Genomic DNA, 22367 nt, shown 5'->3' with positions numbered 1-22367 from the left:
GGAATCTCTTTTCCTGTAGTTTGCATTCATTGTTCTAGGTCCTGTTTTCTGGAGCAGCAGAAAAGAAGCTTGCTTCCTCCTCAATATGACCTCCCTTCAAGTATTTAATCAGGGCTATCATATCACCTCTTAACCTTCTCTTCTCCAGGCTAAACATCCCCAGCTCCCTAAGTCGTTCCTCATAAGACATGGTTTCCAAACCCTTCACCATTTTAGTTGGACACAGTCCAGTTTCTCCACATCCTTTTTAAATTGTAGTGCCCAGAACTGGACACAGTATTCCAGGTAGGGCCTGACCAGAGCAGAATAGAGTGGCACTATTACTTCCCTTGATCTAGACACTATACTTTTATTAATGCAAGCTAAAATTGCATTGGCCTTTTTAGCTGCTGCATTTCACTGTTGACTCATGTTCAACTTGTGGTTTACTTGGACTCCTAGATCGCTTTCACACATAAAAATCACTTAATTCAGAGAATGTTGTTTAGAGTATAATGACAGTCCTAACCTATCAGTCACAGTTTCAAGTTGATCTCTCAACCCTTTCACCATTTTGACTGAGAACTGGTTGTCAGTGGTGAGGCAGGTTGCATGTCTCTCCCCCCACCCCCATTTTGAGAAGTGAGGCACAGTATAAACACTGCTTTTCTCTGGCTAGTGAGTAGGTCAGTCCTCACTGAACTACTTAGGTTCCACCCTTTCATCAAAAGGTACTGGAAGATAATAGCATAATCTTTACAGGCCATGTATTGGAGTGAAATACAGAGAATTGTAACTTCCTAAGCTGCTGAGTCCTAGAGGGTATGATGATCTCTGAACTAGGACTGAAACTAATACATGTTACATACTGGCCAGTAGAGTGAACAAAATACAAAACTTCAGTTTCACATCTTAAAACATTTCAGTTGTTGGTAACTCATCTTCCCCAGTGAGTGTGCATAAAGCTGATTTACGCAGCACTTGTGCTCAACAGTGCCCAGAATTCTCTTAGGGACATAGGCATACATAAGTGTCCCTTATTCCTACGGATGCCCTTTCTCCATTTGCAGCACCCTATGTCTTGCCCCAAACTTAGCCCCTGAAACTGCCCTGCATGGCTATTTGATGCTTCATATCAAGCAGACAGGATGGGGGGGGGGGGGACATTTGGCAACATATAGCATTTAGTCTTCATTGGGGGGTTTCCTATCCAAGTACTACTCAGGGTTGACTCTGCTTCCAAGGTCAGCAGGGATCTTGTGCCTTTAGGGCATTTGGGCCTTGCCTGTGCATTTAACGGTATCCTCATAGCCAGATGCAAATAACTAAAAATGAAACCCGCAGAGGTTCTCTGGAGATCTCAGCAATGTGGTTACCATTGTGTGTCTGTCTATGGTGGTGTAGCTTACTTGTTGTGAAGCATGGATTGGTCATGTAGGGCAACTTCAGAGACTACTGTATATAGTAAGTCCAGGGGAGATCAGATCATGGTAACCTAGCTACACTATATAGTGAGAGTAGGTTCATATGTTGGTATTTAGGCTGTGCTGAGGGGGTATTGGATTGAATCAATTAAGTACAGATGGCTGTGTGTGACCTGAACTGGTCCCCAAATACTAAGGGTAGAGTGTGGAGAGAGTCCATAATATTAGGGGTAAAAGTGAGGACCAAGGCTTCCAAAAGATCTTTGACACCAAGGTTGGGAAAATATCTTTGTCAGAAGCCTTAATAGACTTGGAAGCGCCAGTGAGAATAAAAATGTCCTGCTAGTTTAGAACCTTCTTGTTGTGTGCCTGAAAGTCATTTCTGGCTTATGGCTATCCTAACACAGGATTTTCATGGCAAGATTTGTTCAGAAGGCTTTGCCTTTGCCTGAGTAAGCTTTTTTTTTTTTTAAATGAAAAAAATAAAACCAGGAGTCCCTAACTGCAGAGCTTTGCTGACAACGCTGAGACTTCACTAGACTTAGAGAAAATTAATGTTCTAAAAGGTGGAGGCGTGAGCCCCTGTTGACTTACTTGCAGTGCAAAATTTGTTTATAAAGATGCAGAATATTACCAAAGAGGTGCTTAGGTCTGGCTAGTTCCAGACATTCTCAGTTGAAGTCTTTCCCATTGCTTGCTACCAGGAGTCTCCATCTGGAGATGAACTGGATGCAGGGGCAGCTTTAACTCAACTATGGTGGGCCTTTCCCTTACCTCAGGCCTGGGGGAAACCAAGTATTCCTCTGGTAGTTAACTATCACTTCTGCCATGGGCTGTGGCCAGAAGTGTAATCTAAACTGTAAAGTCAAAGGCTTTCATAGCCGGCATCTATAGTTTTTTGTGGGTTTTTCGGGCTATGTGGCCATGTTCTAGCAGTTTCTTTCTGACGTTTTGCCAACATCTGTGGCTGGTATTTCTCTGAAGATGCCAACCACATGCTGGCGAAACGTCAGAAAGAAACTCCGCTAGAAAATGGCCACATAGCCCGAAAAACCCACAAACTAAGTAATCTTAACTTTGCTGTGTACCTTCAAGTCAGTTCAACTTATGGCAACCCTTTCATGGGGTTTTCTTGACAAGATTGATCCACCAGTTTTGCATTTGCCTTCCTCTGAAGCTGTGTGACTTGCCCAGGGTTGGTCACTTTCCATGGCTGAGCAGGGATTCAAACCCTGGTCTTGAGTTGCAGTCCAGTGCTCAAACCACTACACTATGCTGGTTCTCCATAGTGCATCTTTGCCATAAAGTCATGCTTTCCCTGCCTTGAATGGTCTATGTATCCCTCATTCTGGTCCTTGGAGCACCCCATCTTGGATTAGGCTTGCTTTCAGATGATCACTGCTCTCCTGACCCAATCCTCCAATTTCCTTTGGAGAGGGAATGGAAAGGCACCAGCAAGCCTATGCTTCAGTGCTGTGACAGATTTCTGCCCTGAGGGGGGCTATGATTCTCAACAGAACTGAAAATAAGTAGAGTTACAGATGTATATGATAAATTAATTTTAGAAATAAATCTACGCAAGTAGTCAGTGACATATATACATATAACAAATAGATTGTCCGTACAGTTTTGTTGCACTAAAGGCACAACACTGAGCATGGATCTTACTCACTTCAAAGATCATCATTGGTATAAACAAGGAGATAGCAAAGGCCAGAAGTGTTTTAGCAACACTGTTTTCACCAGTATTTGAAGTTCAGTCTTTTTTGTCTTCTAAAACTTTCTACCACTCAAGAGCTGAACACAAGGGTATGGAATTCTTCATGTAGCAAGTGGGAGAAATAATGTAATAGTTCTGGGATAGTAAAAACCAGAAGCATTTGTATTTTTATTATATGAGGAATTCTGAAGGGGGTCAGTTTTGACAGTCATGTTCTGTTTTTCTTCCCCCCTGAACTGACTTCAGGTCAGGCGCCGTTCTGCTTCTGAGCCCAAGGTTGCAGGTGCTTAAATTAAACAAGGCCCAGCTCTGGAAAACATTTTATTGCAAAAATTGTACAAGAAATTTTGTGGGATAGCAGAATACAAGGCATCTGGCATTCGTGTCCAATCCCTCTTGCAAAATTCCTTGCCCTTGTCTCTCCTCCCCCCTTCCCTGTGTAATAGCACCAGCGTAAAGATTGTCTTCAGGGTAGCACTTGACACTCTTATGCGCTTCACCTCCCAAAGGCAGCAGCAGTCCAGGGGTTTAGTCCTTGCATTCCTAGTTCACATTACAAAGGTTTTCCCCCAAGCCCTCCCACTCCCATGCTTTTAACAACCTAGTAAGAGTTGGCATAGCAGGGATGTTAACTTGGGAGGCGGGAAACCTTTGGTACCTAAGTGAAATATTGAGGTTCACTTCACTATGCTGAAATGGAAAGGGTTACCAACAGCAATCCTGCTTGAAACAGAAATAGTGGGATTTGGTAAACCTGCTTTGTTTAAGAGTGCATGTTTGTATCAGCTGGATCTGTGGACAGCTGCTTTTGCTTGAATCATCTTTAAAAGCAATGCTGCCAGTTGTGCAGGGCACACAGGAAGGTTGCAATTTAAAGCCAAGGCAGACAACTGCAGCCTTCCAGATGATGTTGGACTACAGTTCCCATCAGCTCTAGGCAGACTAGGCATTAGTGAAGGATCATAGGAGATCTCATTAAAGCTACAGAGCCCAGGGCTATAAAATGGGTTATCGCCTCTTCCCCACCACCACTGTAGGCCTCTAAAGAGACAATACTACTGGTGACAGCTTCATGCTCAATGGCACAGTCTTTTCAAAAATGGTTGGAGTGTGTAGTTTTTTGGGAGGACTACCATATCCCTCCATTTCTGGGAAGGAGGGAGCTAGCAGTTTGTCCTTCAAGGCTCCCCAGCTGCATATGGGGGCTTATATTAGGGACTAATCTCCTGACTTGGCCCAGAGCATATATCAAGTCCCAACCAGTGTGAGATGGACTAGCCAACTAACTGTGTCTGGTGACCTCCAGAAGGTGGGTAGGATAGAGGACAACTTTGGTTCCCCCAGAACATACACTGACAATGGAGGCTGCCATTTGGGCTGGGGCACTTCTACTGCGCGAGTGTGTCATACCCTCAGTTTACACAGAAGTAAGTCCTATTCCCATGTAAATGTGCAGAAGGATTGCAACCTTAGTGAGAGAATGGCCTGCAAGCACCAGTTCACAGAAGGTACATATCGTTATTTCCCCCTCCCCTCCCAATTTCTACAAACAAACCAACAAACGCACCCAGCCATTTCACACACTACAACTCATCCCGCATTTTGTCTCCTTTGGGCCTGACCAGTCGGCCAATGAAAAGGATTGAGTTGGTCTTATTGTCCTTGATGAGGAAAATGAAAGGGTGGTCGGCGTAGAAGAGCTTTGGGCTTTTCATCTCTTCCCGGCCATAGATGTCCCCATCAAAGGGGTTCCCTTCCGTGTCCCATTCCAGAGCCGCAGCATGGAAGACGTTGGAGAGGTAGAGATCTTTCTTGCCAGAAATCTTGGAGAGGTCGGCTTTGTTTTTGTCAATGGCTTCAGTTAAACCCAGATCAGCCAAGTGTTTCTAGAAGCGAGTGACAGACACATTGCAGAGTCAGAAACCACTAGGAAGTCAAAATATATGTAAAAAAACATTGGCTAAGATCCCAAATCCTCAGATGTAGCTACTATAATGAAGCTCTGTCACAATCGGGGTGACCAGATGTCATAACTGCAAAGGAGGACAAGGCACTGCAACGTGTAGGACATTCAAGAAAAATGTAGGACATTGTCAAATAAAAGCTAAGCGCACTCATGTAAATACACATTCATTTTATATGTGAAGTTAAAGGCTTTCACGACCGGCATACAGTTTTTTTGTGGGTTTTTCGGGCTATGAGGCTGTCTTCTGGAAGAACTAGGAATAAACTCTTCTAGAACATGGCCTCATAGCCCGAAAAACCCACAAAAAACTTCATTTTATATGGTTTATTTACAGCTGTATTATATATATAGTGCGGTCGTGTCATACGCGAGCGCCCTATACGCAGCTTTGAGCTTACCCTGAAAGCTGTGTGACAAGCAGGAAATGGTGCGCATGCCTGCATGCCTCTGCACCAGACCCCATTAGTTTCAGTGGGGCTCAAGCATACATGGAATTTGCCTTACGCGGGGGGGGGGGTCCGGAACAGATCTCCCGCATAAGACAAGGGCACACTACTGTATTTTATTGTGTACTGAACAATATTTTTTCTGATGAACTTATCTTTGTTAAAATGCTTTGGCTTGCAATATATTTACAGAACACTGATCAGAACAAATGCTAAATGTTGCTTTACTAGCAACAAAAGTTTGACTGAATCTACATTTTCACACCTTCAGGAAAAAACACTTTTTCTCTCTCTTTCTTTTGCCCCTCTGATGCAAGCAACAGTTTTTCTGTAGCGATTAAAGAATACAGTTGCAGGCTAAACATTTTGCTTCTGTTTCTTGCTTGAGAAAAACTAACAAGCCCTTTGAAGCAGCAGGGGGCAGTAATCAATCTTTTTGGCTACCTCTTGCTTGCCAGACAGGTTTTATGGCTCAAAACCAGTTGGTCATTCCTCCCAGACCTCCCTCAACAGGTGGTACAAATGTAGGATATGTCCAGGAAAAGGAGACCCTCTGGTTACCCTAGTTATAATAGCTACTATGTCCACAATATGTTCAGCACCATGAATACAGTGGGCCCAAGTATCTGCAGGATCCATATCTGTGGATTCACCCAACCATGGATTGAAAAAAGCAGTGCCGGGTGTCTCATTTCTTCTCCCAGCTTGCATCATCTATGGTGGCCTTCTGAGGGGACTTTGGCCGAAGCTGTTTTGCTGCAAAGGATCCATTGAGATATGGCGGGAGGGAAGGGAGAAGAAAGAGGGCTACTTTCAGCACACCCTCCAAGGACTTACGGTAAGCTTAAGCTAGATAGAGGCTGCAGAGCCACCTTGGAATCACAGAACAGAATCAAAGAGTTTGAAGAGACCTCGAGGGCCATCCAGTTCAACCCTTTGCCATGCAGGGACCCACAATCAAATCCAGCTTCCTCTTAAAAACCTCCAAAGAATGAGACTCTACCTCACTCCAAGGAGGTGTCTTTCATTGTCAAACAGCTCCTACTGTCAGGAGGTTCCTCCTAATGTTGAGGTGGAATCTCTTTTCCTGTAGCTTGCATCCATTGCTTTGGGTCCTATTGTCTGGAGCAGCAGAAAACAAGCTTGCTCCCTGCTCAATATGACATCCCTTAAGATAGTTAAACAGGGCTATCATGTCCCCTCTTAACTTTCTCTTCTCCAGGCTAAACATACCCAGATCCCTAAGTTGCTCCTCATAGGGCATGGTTTCCAGACCCTTCACCATTTTGGGGTGGAGTCTCTTTCCAAGGCAGCTGACATTGGGTGGGTGGGCAGCCCCTTTGCCACTAGTTGTCAGGGTGGAGACTTGAGCATCCATAGATTTTGCTATCCATATTCCCTTGACATGGAAACCACCCAGACACCCCAGGCTCCTTTAAGCTCTTCAGCAGAAGGCCAGCATTGCCCATCCTGTAGGAGAAGGAGATCCATCATCCTGAAATTCTTGAGTTCAAAGCTGCTGTAAGGAGGAGCCAGGAATCAACTCACCTGCAGGTCATGGCTGACTTCCAGGCTGACCTTGGGCAAGGAGATGGCCACCGCCCTCTGCTTGAACTTGCTCAGCCAGGTTTTCAGCTGCTCCCGGGTCAGTAGCTTCTCCAACCGCTCCAGTGTCTCCACATGGTTTGGCATGATGAAGATCATGCTGGAGAGTTTGTGGGCCAGTGGCATCTCCACCATCTGCAGCTTCTCCGCCTCATCCTCATAGTAGTTGTACAATCCTTTGGAAACCAAGGAAAACAGATCAGCAGCTGTGCTGATGGGAGAAAGGCTGGTGAGGATGTGGGATTTCCAGTCTACCCCATGTCTGTGGTCCACCAGAAGTGCTGGGTTACAACTAGGTTTGGCTGGTTTAACCAAACAACGAATGAAGGCAAAACACTTCTGGTTTGTATAATTATTATTAAGCCACCATGGCACAGTGGTTTGAGTGTTGGACTACGATTCTGGAGACCAAGATTTGATTCCCAACTCAGCCATGAAACCCACTGGGTGACCTTGGGCAAGTTACACTCTCAGCCTCAGGGGAATGCAGTGACAAACCTCTGATCAAATTTTGTCTAGAAAACCCTGTTTTCACTTTAAGGTCACCACAAGTTGGAAATTATTTCAAGGCACACAACAAATGTCATCGTCGTCATCATCGTCTGGCTATTATTACTATTTTCCAATCCTCTTAGCAGAACAACAATAACTGAATTTAAACATTTAGCTGTTCATTGGCAGTTTCTCATTATTAGACCAGTATCCACTTTATTTTTCAGTTAACCTTGTGACATTGTGGGAGGAAAAGAAAAGAACTCTTTCAATCACGTTTCTTACACAGAGTGGACAAATATTAGTGGGAATGCTGAACCATGTGCTGAACCATGGTAGGTCAAACCATGGAAAAGTTAGCTGGGGGGAAATGAACTCTGAGATCTGTGGACCAGAAAATAACTTTTCCAAGCTCAATCAAGAGTAGGATTTGCCCCACTTACCTGTGCGATGCATCATAGGAACACCAACTGTGTAGGACCGGGTCACCATAAAGCCACGATTGTCCACCATCTTGTGATGGAATTTTTCATCCCAGTGAGCTACAGAACCAATGGGAAACAGCAGAAAAGAGTGGAGACTCATTATCACAGAGCTCAGCTGAAAGACCCTCTATGAGCTAACAAGACTTGTCACATGTCTATCAACAGTAGGCTGAACAAAAACAATGGGTTCCTGGGCCTGGCACACCAAACATACTGTAACACTGAATGCTCTTACCCTGTTTAACATATCTCCTTTCTGGATCTTCCTTCCAGCCTTTGTCCCTCAACAACCATTGTTAAAATTGAACTTGTCACCCACAAGTTTTGCATTTCCATGGCTAATTCTAAAAGTCCTTCCTGGGCACCACTTTACTCCATACATCTCAGGAAGTAGACCAAGCCTACAAAAGTTTTGGTCCTAAAGGACACCAGTCCACTCCATATCTCTGAGGAAGTTGACTAAGTCTTCAAAAGCTTTGGTTCTTCCTGGGCACCACTTCACTCTATGCCTCTGAGGAAGTAGACCAAGTCTATGAAAGCTCACATTACTTCTTTTGCACAGTTAGTCTCAAAGGTGCTCCAAGGTCCCTTTCCATACTCATATTCTAAACATGCATGGCTAATCTCTAAATTCTATCTCCAAAGAATGTATTTCCGATTCAACGTTGCCCCACCCAATGATACCCATTGACTTCCACTTACGCTTGAAGAACATGGCATTGACAATCAAGGCTCCATCTGTCTTCTCCACATCCTTGGTGACCTCTGGCAGTTTTCCATCGGTGGTCTGAGAAGCCCACTCATTGATGGACTTCAGGGCACTCCGTTTGTCCCGGAAGTTGATCTTGGAGTGTTCATAGTTGTAATGCTTTTTGCTGTTCTTCACGAAGTCATCGGCAAAGTTGATGGAGCTGGGACCGTAGAGGCGGTTGCCGATCTTCCAGGTGACATTTCGGGCCGTGGAGTTGCTTACATCGCTCAGAAGCTCTGCCAGGCCACTGTGTACGTAGTCATCATTCAATTTATCAGCACTAAGCAGGGCCTTGGCTTGGGAGGCAGTAGTAGCCTTGCCTCCAAGAGACACCAATCCCAAAGAAGATGCAACCACAATCGGAGATACCAGGATGTTTTCCATATTCTTATCCTTGGCCATCACATGGTAGAGGTTGAAGGCCAGAGTTGCACTACGGTCAGCCAAGGTGTTTGCTTTCTCACTCAGCTTCTTTTCTTCCGAGACGGCTTTCTTCCCAGTAGACTTCTTGCCATCAGGAGGGACAGCGGCAACTAGAGCAACAAGCGCTAGGAGTTTGATCAACCACATGGCTTCCATGGGAACTGGGGCCAATCTGGATCTGTAAGAAGCAAAATGGCTGATCAGACGGAGAACAATCCTCTTTTCTTCGCTGTTTCTCCAGTAATGGAGACTGGCCATGTGCTACAGTGTCATACCATCCTGAACATGTCTAGGGTCCATTTCCACTAAAAAATTATATCACTATGATTTTGCTTTTAATGGCCATGGTTCCATCCTATGGAATCCTGGGATTTGTAGATTTGTGAATGCATTGGCTGAGAATTCTAAATGTCTCTTTCTAAACTGCAAATCCCAGGATTCCATAGGACTGAACCACAGCAATTAAAAGTGGAACGACTGTACTATAATTCTGTAGTGCAAATGGGCCCCACTGGTTTTGAAAGCTAAACTGGGCCAAGCTTGAATCAGGACTTGCATGAAAGACCTCCAAGAAATTCCAGGGATTGTCAAGTCTTGCTCCATAAGAATACTGCATAAAAAACCTGCTGCCAGTCAGAGCTGACAATATGGATTCTGACACAATATAGGCACTTTCTATGATCTGTGAATACATTTCTTCTCTCTTAAAAACGTTAACACCATCACACCACCTTGAATGTACTTGAAAGGGAAGAGCAACCCAAGTTTAAGGAGGTCCCATCCTTATCGACTGGGAAAAGGCAATCAAAGCACCCTTGACAGATGGCCATCCAGCCTCTGTTTAAAAAACGTCAAAGGAAGAGACTCCACTATGCTCTGAGGGAGTGTGTTCCACTGTCCTACAGCTCTTACTGTCAATAAGTTCCTCCTACTGTTTAGGTGAAATCTCTTTTCCTGTAGCTTGCATCCGTTGTTCCATGTTCTAGTCTCTGGAGCAGCAGAAAACAAGCTTGCTCCATCCTCAGTGTGACAGCCCAGTACAACTCTGCTTTAGTCTCTGGAAGAGAGTTATATTGGAGAACCTAGAGATTCCTAGAGCAAACATATTAATCAAATTTGTCAATAACTGAAACTGCAAAAGTCAAAGCCACAAATGTGGAGGGCCACCTGTACACAGACAGGCGGAGGAAGAAGAGGCTACTCTCCTTCCAAAGACCGCCAGAGGGCACACTTGGATTCCCAGGAATTTCTGAACATTTCGGTTTGGATTTAGCTATGCAAATCACAACCTCTCTTTTCACTTGAAAAACTGAGCAACCATTTGAGAACCACTGCACTACGCCATGCTGCCTCTCCTCTTCAAATCAACTCTGATATAGGGTTTTCTTGGCAATATATACTTAGAGGAGGGTTGTTACCATTGTCTTACTCTGAGGCAGAGAGACTATGACTTGCCCAAGGTTACTCAGTGGGTTTCCATGGCTGAGTTAGGATTTGAATTCAAATCTCCTGGAGTCCTAGTCCCAACACTCAAAGCACTACACAGTACTAAATTGTCTGCTGGAAGACAAAGGAGATGACTTTCTGGAAGCACATAGATTACCCAAAATCATACTACATGCTGAATCTCTCTTACCTGAAACGCTTGGGACCAGAAGTATTTTGCATTTTGGACTTTTCCAAATTTTGAAATATTTGCACATACATAAAGAAATATCTTGGAGATGGGACCCAAGCGTAAACACAGAATTCATTTATGTTCCATGTTCACCCTGAAGTGCAATAGCCTGAAGGTGATTTTGTAAACAGCATTTTTAATAATTTTGTGCATGAAACAAAGTACACTCATTCCTCCACATTTGCTGGGGTTAGGGGCACAGGACCCCTGTGAATGTGGAAAAACCACAAGTAACAAAAACACTATTTTTTACCTGAGAGAACACCTTGTAGGAATCTCTAGATCCTCCGGTGCAACTCTGTGGTCAACCTCTGCCAGACATTGACCACAGAACTGAACTGGAGGAGCTACAAATGCCTAGTGGGGTATTCTCTCTAGGAATCTCTAGGTCCTTCAGTGCGACTTTTCGTTAAAGTTGACCAAAGAGTTGTACTGGAGGACTAGATATTCCTAGAGAGAACGTATTAATACAATCAGTAAATAATCAAATCCGCAAAAGTCAAGCCTACAAATGTGGAGGGACGAGTGTACCCTAAACCATTGGAAAGCAAAGGTGTCGCTATCTGAGCCACCCAGATGGGCAATTCTGGAATATTTTGGAATTCCAGATACAGACTCAGCCTGTATTTTTTAAAGCAACAAAAAAAACCCTTTTGCATCCATAACTAAACTGCTCAGCACTTCTTATCTCACTGCTGTGTCTAGTGTGCATTTTTCTCCTATGATGCATCCCAGCCGGCTGCCAAAAACTCATCAGCCAGTATTTTGGGCTGCCTGCCAAGGGTGGGGACCCAGCTCTGTTCCCTGCATGCAATGGAAAAAAGTCCACCAAAGGGAATAAAAGCAAGGGACGGGAAGTGGGAGTGCCCCTCCCACCCCCAGCATGCCACGCAAGCAGGCCTTGCCACAAGCAAGCACACTCTGCAATTAAAATCTCTGCAAATTACATAGCCTCCAGCACAGGTTTGCATTATAGCTTTGTGCAACACCAATAGTTAAAACTCTCCTTGGCAGAAGTGAGGAGAAGAGATTAAAGAGGCAGAGGTTTTTAAATTTAGAAAGTTTTCATTCCAAGTCAAAGATTTCCTGTGAGACAGGGTGAGGGGTGTGTGCATTGCCCTCCAGATGCTGTTGGACTGCAGCTCCCATTAGCCTGAGCCAGCCTAGCCAACGCTGAGGGATGCTAGGAGCTACAGTCCAACATTTAGTACAGCGAATTTTGATCCTCCAGGTTGGTTGGTTTTTGGACTTCAACTCCCAGGATTCCTGGCCATCAGCTATGGCTGCGGCTTCTAAGAGTTGTGGTTGAAAACATCTAGAGCAAAGTATAAGAAGAGACCCCCAAGGGTCATACAGTCCAACCCTCTTTTGCCATGCAAGAACATTCAATCAAAGCCCTCCGACAGATGGCCATCCAGCATCTATTTAAAAATACCCAAAGAAGGATCCTCCATCACTTTCAGAGGCAACATATTCCACTGTTGGACCAAATTTTGAGAACCACTGGACTAGAGCTCGCTAACAGAGAATTCTAAGTTCCTCCCCAAACAACAGATCCCAGCATTCCATACAATGACGCCACAGCAATTAAAGTGGCCTCAAACTGCTATAATGGTCCGACGTGGATAGGGCCATACAAGCATGCCTTCAAAATCCTGTATTTCTATCCTCTCTGTAACACAAAGGATGGGTCCCAAAATTCATAGTACAATGGGTCCTTAGTATCCGCTGGGGTTTAGTTGCAGGATCCCCCGTGGATAACAAAATCCATGGATGCTCAAGTCGCGCACTGAATATAATGGCATAGCAAAATGGTGTCCCTTATATGAAATGCAAAATCAAGGTTTGATATTTGGAATTTATCATTTTCAATCCGTGGATGCTTAAATCCGTGGATAAAATATCTGTGGATAAGGAGGGCCAACTGTCCAGTTAGCTTCAGGATGTGGCAAAGTTGCATACTTCTTGTGTTTTTATTTTTTAATTATTATTATCATCATTTTTTCTAAAGATACCTGGAAACTTTTTCTTAGTGTGGTCAACGTTTCCCTTTTTCATTCTGAAAGAAAACAGATAAATAAGATAGTTCCCTCGAAAATCCATGTTTTTCTTCTTTTTCTTTTCCAGAACAAAACAACAGGAATGTCTCAGCAATTTACAATTACATCTACAGTCAGCCCTCCGCATTTGCGGCTTTGACTTTGGCGGATTTGGTTAATATGTTATCTCTAGCTCCTTCGGCATGACTCCTAGAGAAAACATTACTCTAGACCTTTGTAGGTCCTCCAACATGACTCTATGGTCAATTTCACATCAATACCAATCTTACATTGACCATTTTGTATTTTCACATTTTGTAATGGTAAGTGTCTAAAATCTAAGATCTTTCCATCTTTCCTTGCAGAATTTGACTACTGGAAGATCTCATCGTTTTAAAGAATCTGGGAAATGGAGAGAGCCAATCATAGCTTAACACGGCTAAGCCTCTGGGGGTTCCAGCAAATAGAAACAGCCCAAGGGACAGACTTTGTTCCAACCGTTTTGCATACCTCCACCCACTGCCACGTGGCACAATGTGGGTGGGGCTTCAGGGAAAGTGGGCAGGGCTACAGCACTGTGGGGTGGGGCCAGGCAAGGCAGCAGGACTCTATGGTCCATGCATTTGGAGGAAAGGCTTGGAACCATTATTGGAATTCGAACTCGAGTTTCCCTGACTCAAAATGCTTGGGACCAGATTTCAGATATTGGAATATTCGTATATACATAATGAGATACTGTATCTTGGAGATGAGACTCAAGTCTAAACATGCAAAGTCACTTATGTTTCCTAAACATCTCATAAACACAGCATGAAGATATTTTTATACATAATGTTAATTATTAGATATATGTGAAGTGGAAGGCTTTCATGGCCGGCATCCATAGTTTTTGGTGGGTTTTTAGGGCTATGTGTGGCCATGTTCTGGAAGAGTTAATTCCTGATGTTTCTCTGAAGATGCCAGCCACAGATGCTGGTGAAACGTCAGGAATAAACTCTACTAGCACATGGCCACAGAGCCTGAAAAACCCACAAAAAACCAATAGATCTATGTTTGATGGATGTTTTTAAGTTTGCTTGAAGTTGTCCTCTTAAAGTGAAAATCAATAAAAATTTACAACTAAAAATATAATAGTAATTTGTGCATGAAACAAGTTTGTATATATTGAACCATCAGCAAAGCAAAGGTGTCACTCTCTCAGCCACCCATGTAGACAATGTTGGATTCTGGAGTATTTCCGAATTCCAGATAAGGGAGACTTAACCTGTACCCTTATTCTTTCTTTCCCTTTTAAAAAATATTTCATCTGACGGGGCTTAGAGGTTGCAAGCTATTAAATTTGGGGTGCCACTCCTGGGATGATCAACCATAAAAAAAGTTTTGACCCATCCGCTAAGAAAGCAGAGAGCTACCGATTTCAAATTATAAGAAGGAGGAAGAGCATCTTGTTGACTTACAAATGTATTTCAGCATTAATTTTCAAGAAAAAATGGGCTGCAGCCACAAAAGCTTATCCTGAAATAAACTTAAACGGTGCCACAAGCAAAATCACCTTTTCGTTATCATCATCATCATCATCATCTGCATTTACACCGAGCCTTTTCCATCAAAAGAACCAAGACTCAAAAGCAACTTACATATTAAAATGCATTTATACTTAAAAACATACAAATTTATCTACATTAAAATGGAATCTTTTTTTTCCTTCTCTTTTTTATGCTGGAAACGATTTAACACTGTGACCTCTTGGAAAATTGCTTTTTTAAAAAATATTAAGTGCGGCCGCAGCTTTATCCATGCAATCGTTCATTTCCATGCATCTAAGAATACGGCATGCAAAGAGTTCCTCTATTTGTCCAACAATTCTTGCAGCATGGGCCATTAAAAAGGAGGGAAAAACCTCAAATGAATGGGCCAATGAATAGAAGGAACGGAAAGAAAGGAATCGGAAGAAACTGACCTCCTAGGGATCATCCTTATGGTCCCAAAGAATGTGTCTTCCTTGACTTACAGTAAGTTGGAGCACACTATTAGTTAGTGGCATAGTCCCTTCCTTCACAGCAGCCCCCTCCCAACGCCACGTCAGCAAGGCCTGGGCTAAGATGCCTTTCTTTTTATAGGCCAGCAGAAGAGGTCTATCAGAGAATTACAGCATTGGTATAGAAATCAAAATAATTTCCAAAAATTGCTCATCTAGGAACGCACACCAAATATTGCCTGCTGTTTATGGAGCACAGCTCTCCGTATCTATGGATTCTTGAAAACGTTTCTTAAAAAATATAGTCAACCTTCCTTACCCACGGATTTTTTATCCACAGCTTGAAAATACTTTAAAAATATGCAAATTCCCATAGGCAAGCCTTGATTTTGCCCTTTTATATAACGGACACCATTTTACTGTGCCATTATATTTAATGGGATTCAAGCATCCACGGACTTTGGTATCCATGGGGGGTCCTGGAACTAAACCCCAGCGGATACCAAGGGCCCACTGTATAAATTCCCAAAAGCAATTCTGCACTTTCCCATTTCACATATGGGATACCATTTGACTATGCCATTGTATTTAATGGGACTTGAGCATCCACCGATTTTGGTATCCTGGAACCAATCCCCAGCGGATACCAAGGGCCCTCTGTATTTACACAAGAGCCTGGGAATGGCTAAATTTAGCATTTTGTGCAATTTAGTTGTATTTGAATGCCGGAAAGGAAAACAGGATGCACGTATGTGCCTTCGAGTCGCTTGCCAACTTATGGCTTCCCCATGAATTTCATAGGGTTTGCTTTGGCAAGGAAGACTCAGGGGAAATTTTGCAAGTTTGACCCTCTAAAACATAGCTTACAGCACTTGGCATTTGCTGGCGGTCTCCTATGCAAGTACTAACCAGAGCTGACCCTGCTTAGTTTCCAAGATCAGAAGGGATCTGGTACCTTTAGGATATTTGGGCCTATGTGTGTGTAGTACCTTCAAGTTGCCTGTCATTGATGGCAACCCCATGAATTTTTCATAGGGTTTTCTTAAGTAAGGAATACTCAAGAGATGGTTTTGCCAGTTCCTTGCCTACACCAACTGGTATTCCTTGGTGGTCTCCCATCCAAGTGCTAACCAGGGCTGATCCTGCTTAGATTCCAAGATCAAACAGCATTGCATGCCCTGAGGATGTGCGGGAAATTACATGCAAAATATACTGGTACTCTGCCAAATTTTAGCTTAATAACAACAACTCCTTGTGCATTTCCTATTGTTTCTAAGGCTGTGTTAACAGCCTGGTGAGATTTTCTCCATTGTTCCTCCTGCCGCAGGTATGAGAACTTGCATTCCTTTTCAGAGATACTTTTCCCCAGTCTGTCCTGGAATTTGGAGTTGAACACACACACACACACACACACACACACACACACACACTCTTTGGCTTTCATAGTCTGATACTCCCAAGACATGGAAAAACTACTTTTCTAGAGGAGCAAAGGACCAGAGAGAGCCAGCCTGGTGTAGTGGTTTAAGTGGGCTCTGGGAGACCAGGGTTCAAATCCCTGCTTGGCCATGGAAACCTAGTGCAGGTCACACTCTCTCAGCCTCAGAGGATGGCAATGGCACCCCCCCAAACAAATCTTGCCAAGAAAATCCCCAAATAGGGTCCCCATAAGTCAGGAACGTCTTGAAGGCACACAACAAGAACAACAAATGGTGATGGTGCAGGTTTGCATTTTAGGAAAATGGTGGCATTTAGTATTTAGATAACTTTACACAACAAGAACTAACACACTCTTTATTCCTTCCAGGATCTTGTTTCCTTCCAGCTTCTTTGCCTATTAGTGGAGCTCTGGGCTCCCATGGTAAAAAGGAAGGCCAGGAATAGCTTTTAGACAGAAGCAGGGAGTTGAAGTCATAGAACAGACTTTTTTTGGATTTCCCCAGCCTGAATGGAAATGCACAAGTTGGAACTGGCCTTTCAGAGGCTAGCCTAAACCTTCTGCATTTTGTCTGAATCCACTCACGTCTGTAAAGCATTTCAGAAAATACAGTAATCCCTGATGCAATAGCAATGCTAAGCTTTGCTTAACAAAATTAAAACCAAAAAAAAAACACCATACAGTGAGTGAAAAGAGCTATCACATCCTGCTCAAATCTCTCACACTCTACAAAAGGATCATGGAGTACCTCTGAGACTGAGAAAAGATTGTAGCATAAGCTCAGACTCAGGGGGAATATTCTACACTGTAGAAATAATGCAGTTTAACACCACTTTTAGTGCTGTAGTTCTGTCCCATGGAAATCCTAGGATCTGTAGCCTTAGCTGCAAAGTCTTTAGACTTCTCTACCAGAGAGTGTCAGTGCCTCACCAAACTACAAATCCCAGGATTCTGGAGAATGGAGCCACAGCAGTTAAAATGGTGTCTACAATCTACATTTCTACTCCTTCAGATCCATGGGGTAGAGAACCTCTGGACCAAATTTCTTTCTCCTAAAGGGTGCTGCAAGATCCCTTCATAGAGTGATACAAGGAAACACAGCTATTTCTTTGAAAATAATCCCTTACCCTCATTGTTCATAATTATTTTGAATATGATATTTATAGATATTTTATTTTAGCCATCCAGGCTCTGAAGGAGACCAAAATCTGGATGCTGTGATTTGGGGACGCCTACACTATAGGATCCAAGTACAGATGCATGTGGTGAAACTACATGGAAGCTTTCTGATGCAACTGACAAACCACAGCCAGCATGGCATTGGGGTCTGAGCATTGTATGACCACTCTGGAGGCCAGGGTTCGATTCTTGGCTCCCATGCGGAAGTCACACTCTCAGCCTCAGGAAAAGGCAATGGCAAACCTCCTCTAAACCAATGTTGCCAAGAAAACCCCATGGCCTTAGGGTCGGCATAAGTCGGAAATGACTTGAAGGAACACAACAACAACAACAACAACCAATGCAGACTTCACATTTATGAAGAATCTCATTTGGTTCCCTGGGACTTTCTTCTAATTTAGCTTTCTTCTAAATTCAATGACAGCAGCCTTAAGTCATTTGGGTCCCTTCCAAGACAAAGAATACCAAACCTCTAAATAACAGCCAGGAGGCACACTTTAAGTGGATGAGATAAGACTTCTCCTGCCTTCCTGGCCTGTTGGTCCTTTGATGCAGCAATAAAACATAGAAAAGGTTACCTTTTGGACTAGGATTCCTCCTCATGGGAGTTGTAGTAATCTCACAGGGGATAAGTCCAACTTTGTAATTCTAATTTTTTCTAAAAGGGGATACTTGTAAGTCCAAGAAAGAAATGTTTTGGAGTCGTGCTTCAAAAAACGCCATTGCCCAAAAGGGAGTTTGCAAGTCCAAAAAGGTAGCTTTCTAAAGTTCTCTGCAAGCCTTCCTCCTTAAAATTGCTACAATCCCTATCTTTTACATCTTGGCAAGTTTAGTGCAACTTAAGCACACATCCATTCGATTCTCTCTTCTGCAACAACTCCTTTCCAGCTGCATTTGGAAAAATGGCTGATCCCCCCTCTCAACACTCCAGCTTTTCCAGTAACCCCAACCCAATATTTAGCCATGAAGACTATCCAAGGGCTATCCAATCCAGGCCTGTTCTGCCTTGCAGGGAGACACAACCCAAGCCCTCCCTATGATAGATGGCCATCCAGACTCTGTTTTAAAAACTCCAAAGGAGACTCTGCCACGCTGGCCAAATCACTGTTCACTACATTTTAAGGCAGCAAATCTCTCTCCGTGGCATTTCCCATATATACTCGACTATAAATCGACCTCATGGTCATCAAGGGCAGGCTTTGGGGCCCAAATTAGGTATTTTGCTATGGTCCATGGATAAGTTGAAGGTAAAATTTAAGGGCACGTAACAATGGATGTAAAGGAGGATGCAAAGGAAAACAAAGAACGTACAGAATTCCAACAAATGTTAACTGTTTGTGCTCAGACTAAAAGCTGGAGAGATGAGATAACAGAGGGGGGGTAGTGCTTCCAGGACAGATTCTGTTCTTGCCTTTCACCAGCATATGGTTCCTTTTTAAAATAAGTATTAAAGAATAGTACTTATGTGAAGTCGAAGGCTTTCATGGCCAGCATCCAGAATTTTTTGTGGCTATGTGGCCATGTTCTAGAAGAGTTTCTTCCTGAAGTTTTGCCAGCATCTGTGGCTGGCATCTGTCTTTTATAATGCTGTTGTTTAGTTTTATAATGGGGGGGGGGGGTTAAAGGGGATTATGTAATTTTTATGTATGTATGTATTGTATACATTGTTGATGTATTTTATTGTTATAACCCACCTCAATCCTTTTGGGAGAGGCAGGCTATAAATATTTTTTTTAATTATTATTATTATTATTAGTAGTAGTAGTAGTACTTCTATTGACCTGTGAATGAGCCAGCACAGGTTTTTGGGGTCAATTTTTTTGACTAAAATTTCTAGACTATACATGAGTATATACAGTGAATCCAGTCTGAAGTTCCCAATCGCCAACATTCTGGATCAATACAGAGACGCCTCCATCTCCTGAATGGTGGTGGCAGGATCTGAATCTCTGAAGATGCCAGCCACAGACACTGGTCAAACATCAGGAATAAACTCTTCTAGAGCATGGCCACATAGTCCAAAAAACCCACAAAAACCTATTTTCATGCAATGTTTTAGGCCCGCTATGCCCCTTTCCCTATTCTGACTTCTTCTGGCATTGCAGGGAGTGGAAGTAGAATTGCTCTTCTCCAGCCGTCTTTTCACACTGCTCCAACCAAAAAGGTCCGGCTCCATCTAGCTGGGAAGGTCAGGGCTGATGCTGACCAGGAATAGCCCTGGGAAGGAGGCCAAGGAAAGATGAGCCAGTGTCCCCTTTCCTCCCTCTAAAGCCCCATTTCATGTCTCTCAGCCTGATCTCCTGCAGAGCCTGGGGCTCCTTCTGAGCCTCTTCTGCTTCCACAAGGGCATACTTTTGGGACTAGGACTAGTCTCAAGTCTTAGGACTAGGATTCGGAGTCCCAAGTTTGAATTCTTGCTGGCCCATGGAAACCCCCTGGATGATCATGGGCAAGTCACACACTCTCAGCCTCAAGGGAAGGCCATGGCAAACCCCCTTCTGAGCAAAGCTTGGCTGGCCTTTGGGTTGTCTTACATCAGAAAAACACTTTGAAGGCACTCAACAACAGCAAAATAGCAACTGGTGCATTAAACCAAATTGAGTTAGATGGATTAAAGCAGTGGTTCCCAAACTTTGGTCTTCCAGGTGTTAGGGGCTTTGGCTCCCAGAATCCCCCGCTAGCTTGGTCAACAGACAGGAATTCTGGGAGCTGAAGTCCAAACCATTTGGAGGACCAAAGTTTGGGAATCACTGGATTAAACTATCAATCTGAAACAACTTGAAGGCATACAGCCACTGCTGGGAGACTTACCAGAGCGACTTACTGGGCAGTGGATTTTGGATATGGAACCCACCTGGGCAAGTCACACCCTCTCAGCCTCCTCAGGGAAGGCAATGGCAAGCCCCCTCTGAACAAATCTTGCCTGGAAAACCCCAGGATAGGTTCGCCTTAGAGAGTCTCCATATATTGGAAATGACTTGAAGGCATGCAACAAAAACAGGTAAATGCCCTTCAGGCCAAGGGTCTACTCTGGCTGGGAAGGAGCAAAAGGGAGTGTGGCTGCAGGATGGGGATCACCAAGAAGCATCTGCACTGCAGAATTAATGCAGTTTGATACTGCTTTAACTGCCATGGCTCAATGGTAACGAATTCTAGGATTTGTAGTTCTGTGAACTATTGAGTCTTCTCTGCCAGAAAGTGTTGGTGCCACAACAAATTACAAATCCCAGTCTCCCATAACATGGAGCCAGCGCAGTTAAAGTGGTGTCAAACTGCCTTAAATCTGCTGTGCAGATGCTGCCAGGGTCCTTGCTCCCAATCCTAAATCCCTGAATTGACTTGGCCTGGGAAATAAGGAAAGCTGGTGTAGTGGTTTGAGTCTTGGATCCTGGAGCCCAGGGGTTCGATTCCCCAGCGGGCAAGTCACACTCTCTCAGCCTCTGAGGCTAGCAATGGCAAGCCCCCTCTGAAGAAAATTTGCCAAGAAAACCTCAGGATAGATTTGTTTTAGGGTTGCCCCAAATCACAAAAGATTTGAAGGCCCCCCACAACAACAAAACTGAGACCCAGCTGGGAGGGGAGGGGATGATGGGAGTTGCAGTCCCCAAGAAAAGTCACAGTTGAGAGTTGTAGTCTCCCCTTCCCCCATCTCCAAATCCCTAAAAAGAAACCAAGGATGCTTCAGAGGCCCTTTTGGTCCTCTGCAAAAAAACAGGGAAAGGGAATGGGAAAAGAAAGGGAAAAAGAAAATGGAGAAAAAGAGAAAGGGAAAGTTAAAAGGGGGAAGTTAAAAAGGGAAAGAGAAAATAGCGAAAGGGAAAAAAGAAAAAAGGGAAAGGGGGAAAAGGACAAAAGAGAAAGAAAAAAGGGGACAAAGGGAAAACACAACAAGCCAACAACAAGAAAAGTGGCGCCAAACCCAGTTCCCCTTCTGCAGCTTTGGGGCTATCATCCCTTGTTCCATCCAAGCTGCTGGGAATCACTGGAGAGAGATGCAAGTGCCCTGGGCTCAAGCAACTCCAGTTCCCAGAATTCCATAGCCTTGAGCCCAAGGCTCTTCAAGCGGGGCCAATGCGGGTGAAAGGCTCCCGTCTGGCTGCAGCCTGAGAGTCCCTTTGCCTCCCGACCCAGTCTCACCTTCCGAGGCTCCGGGAGAGAAAGAAGAAGAAGAAGAAAAGAAGACTCCAAAAGAGGGCAAGAACTGGGCTCTCGCTCGCTCTCTCTCTGACTCTGAGCCTTTGGCTTTGGGCTGCCAAGCCTCCAGGAGGGGGATGGACGGAGATACAGTGTATATATATATATATATATATATATATATATATATATATAATGACTTTGGAGAAACTTCTGGAAAGTTGGGAGGAAGAAGAGGAGGAGGAGAGGAGGAGGAGGAGGAGAGAGGGGAAAAGGAGGAGGAGTGGAAAAGGGTTTGCAAAGGATCGCCTTTCCAGCGCTGCTAAACCTGGTCCTAAAGGCAGCCGGCTTCTTCCTCCCTCTGCAGCTCTGGCCCCCTGCCTTCCTTCCTTCCTCTTTCTTTTGCCAGCTGGACCAGGCGTCCTCCTTTTCCCGGACGTGTCCTACTTTTCAACCCGGAGGAGGGGCGAGATGTCCTCCATTGGGAGCATCACTAAGCAGCATGCATTTTCCTTCCCAGGAACGGTTGGAGCTTTTCTTTGATCATGTCCTCCATTTTCTGTAATGTCCTCCATTTTACAGTGCCTTCTCTTCCTTTGCCAGGCTGACCAGGAGTCCTCCTTTTCCAGG

At 44.1% G+C, this 22367-nt stretch overlaps 1 protein-coding gene across 4 annotated transcripts; it reads right to left on the bottom strand.

Annotated features, from left to right (window-relative positions):
- Positions 1-3431: 3431 nt before the first annotated feature.
- LOC149320151 (serpin H1) lies at positions 3432-21881 on the bottom strand. 4 transcript variants are annotated; one of them, XM_089513027.1, is made up of 6 exons: positions 21741-21881; positions 12985-13028; positions 8820-9469; positions 8076-8174; positions 7084-7316; positions 3432-5009 (listed from the first exon to the last, which is right to left on the bottom strand). In XM_089513027.1, exons 3-6 carry the CDS (start codon positions 9445-9447, stop codon positions 4707-4709), a joined length of 1263 nt encoding a protein of 420 aa, XP_089369153.1. In that variant the 5' UTR covers positions 9448-9469; positions 12985-13028; positions 21741-21881; the 3' UTR covers positions 3432-4706. The 4 variants fall into 4 exon arrangements, with proteins under 4 accessions (XP_089369153.1, XP_089369154.1, XP_089369156.1 ...); XM_089513028.1 differs by lacking the exon at positions 21741-21881 and adding an exon at positions 18182-19101; XM_089513030.1 differs by lacking the exon at positions 21741-21881 and adding an exon at positions 14969-15021.
- Positions 21882-22367: the final 486 nt, after the last annotated feature.

Source organism: Sceloporus occidentalis, unplaced genomic scaffold (assembly GCF_023333645.1).
Source record: "Sceloporus occidentalis isolate IW3139 unplaced genomic scaffold, rSceOcc1.0.p SCAF_2, whole genome shotgun sequence".
Lineage (NCBI taxonomy): Eukaryota > Metazoa > Chordata > Lepidosauria > Squamata > Phrynosomatidae > Sceloporus > Sceloporus occidentalis.
This window is presented reverse-complemented; position numbering and strand designations above follow the sequence as displayed.

Bases quoted from the DNA above. Each gene is read 5' to 3' on its own strand.
- LOC149320151 (XM_089513027.1), bottom strand. From the start codon at position 9,447: ATGGAAGCCATGTGGTTGATCAAACTCCTAGCGCTTGTTGCTCTAGTT. The intron at 7,317-8,075 runs GTAAGTGGGGCA...TGGTTTCCAAAG, and splicing joins TCCTATGATGCATCGCACAG to GATTGTACAACTACTATGAG. The intron at 5,010-7,083 runs GTGAGTTGATTC...ACTCGCTTCTAG, and splicing joins AAGTCAGCCATGACCTGCAG to AAACACTTGGCTGATCTGGG.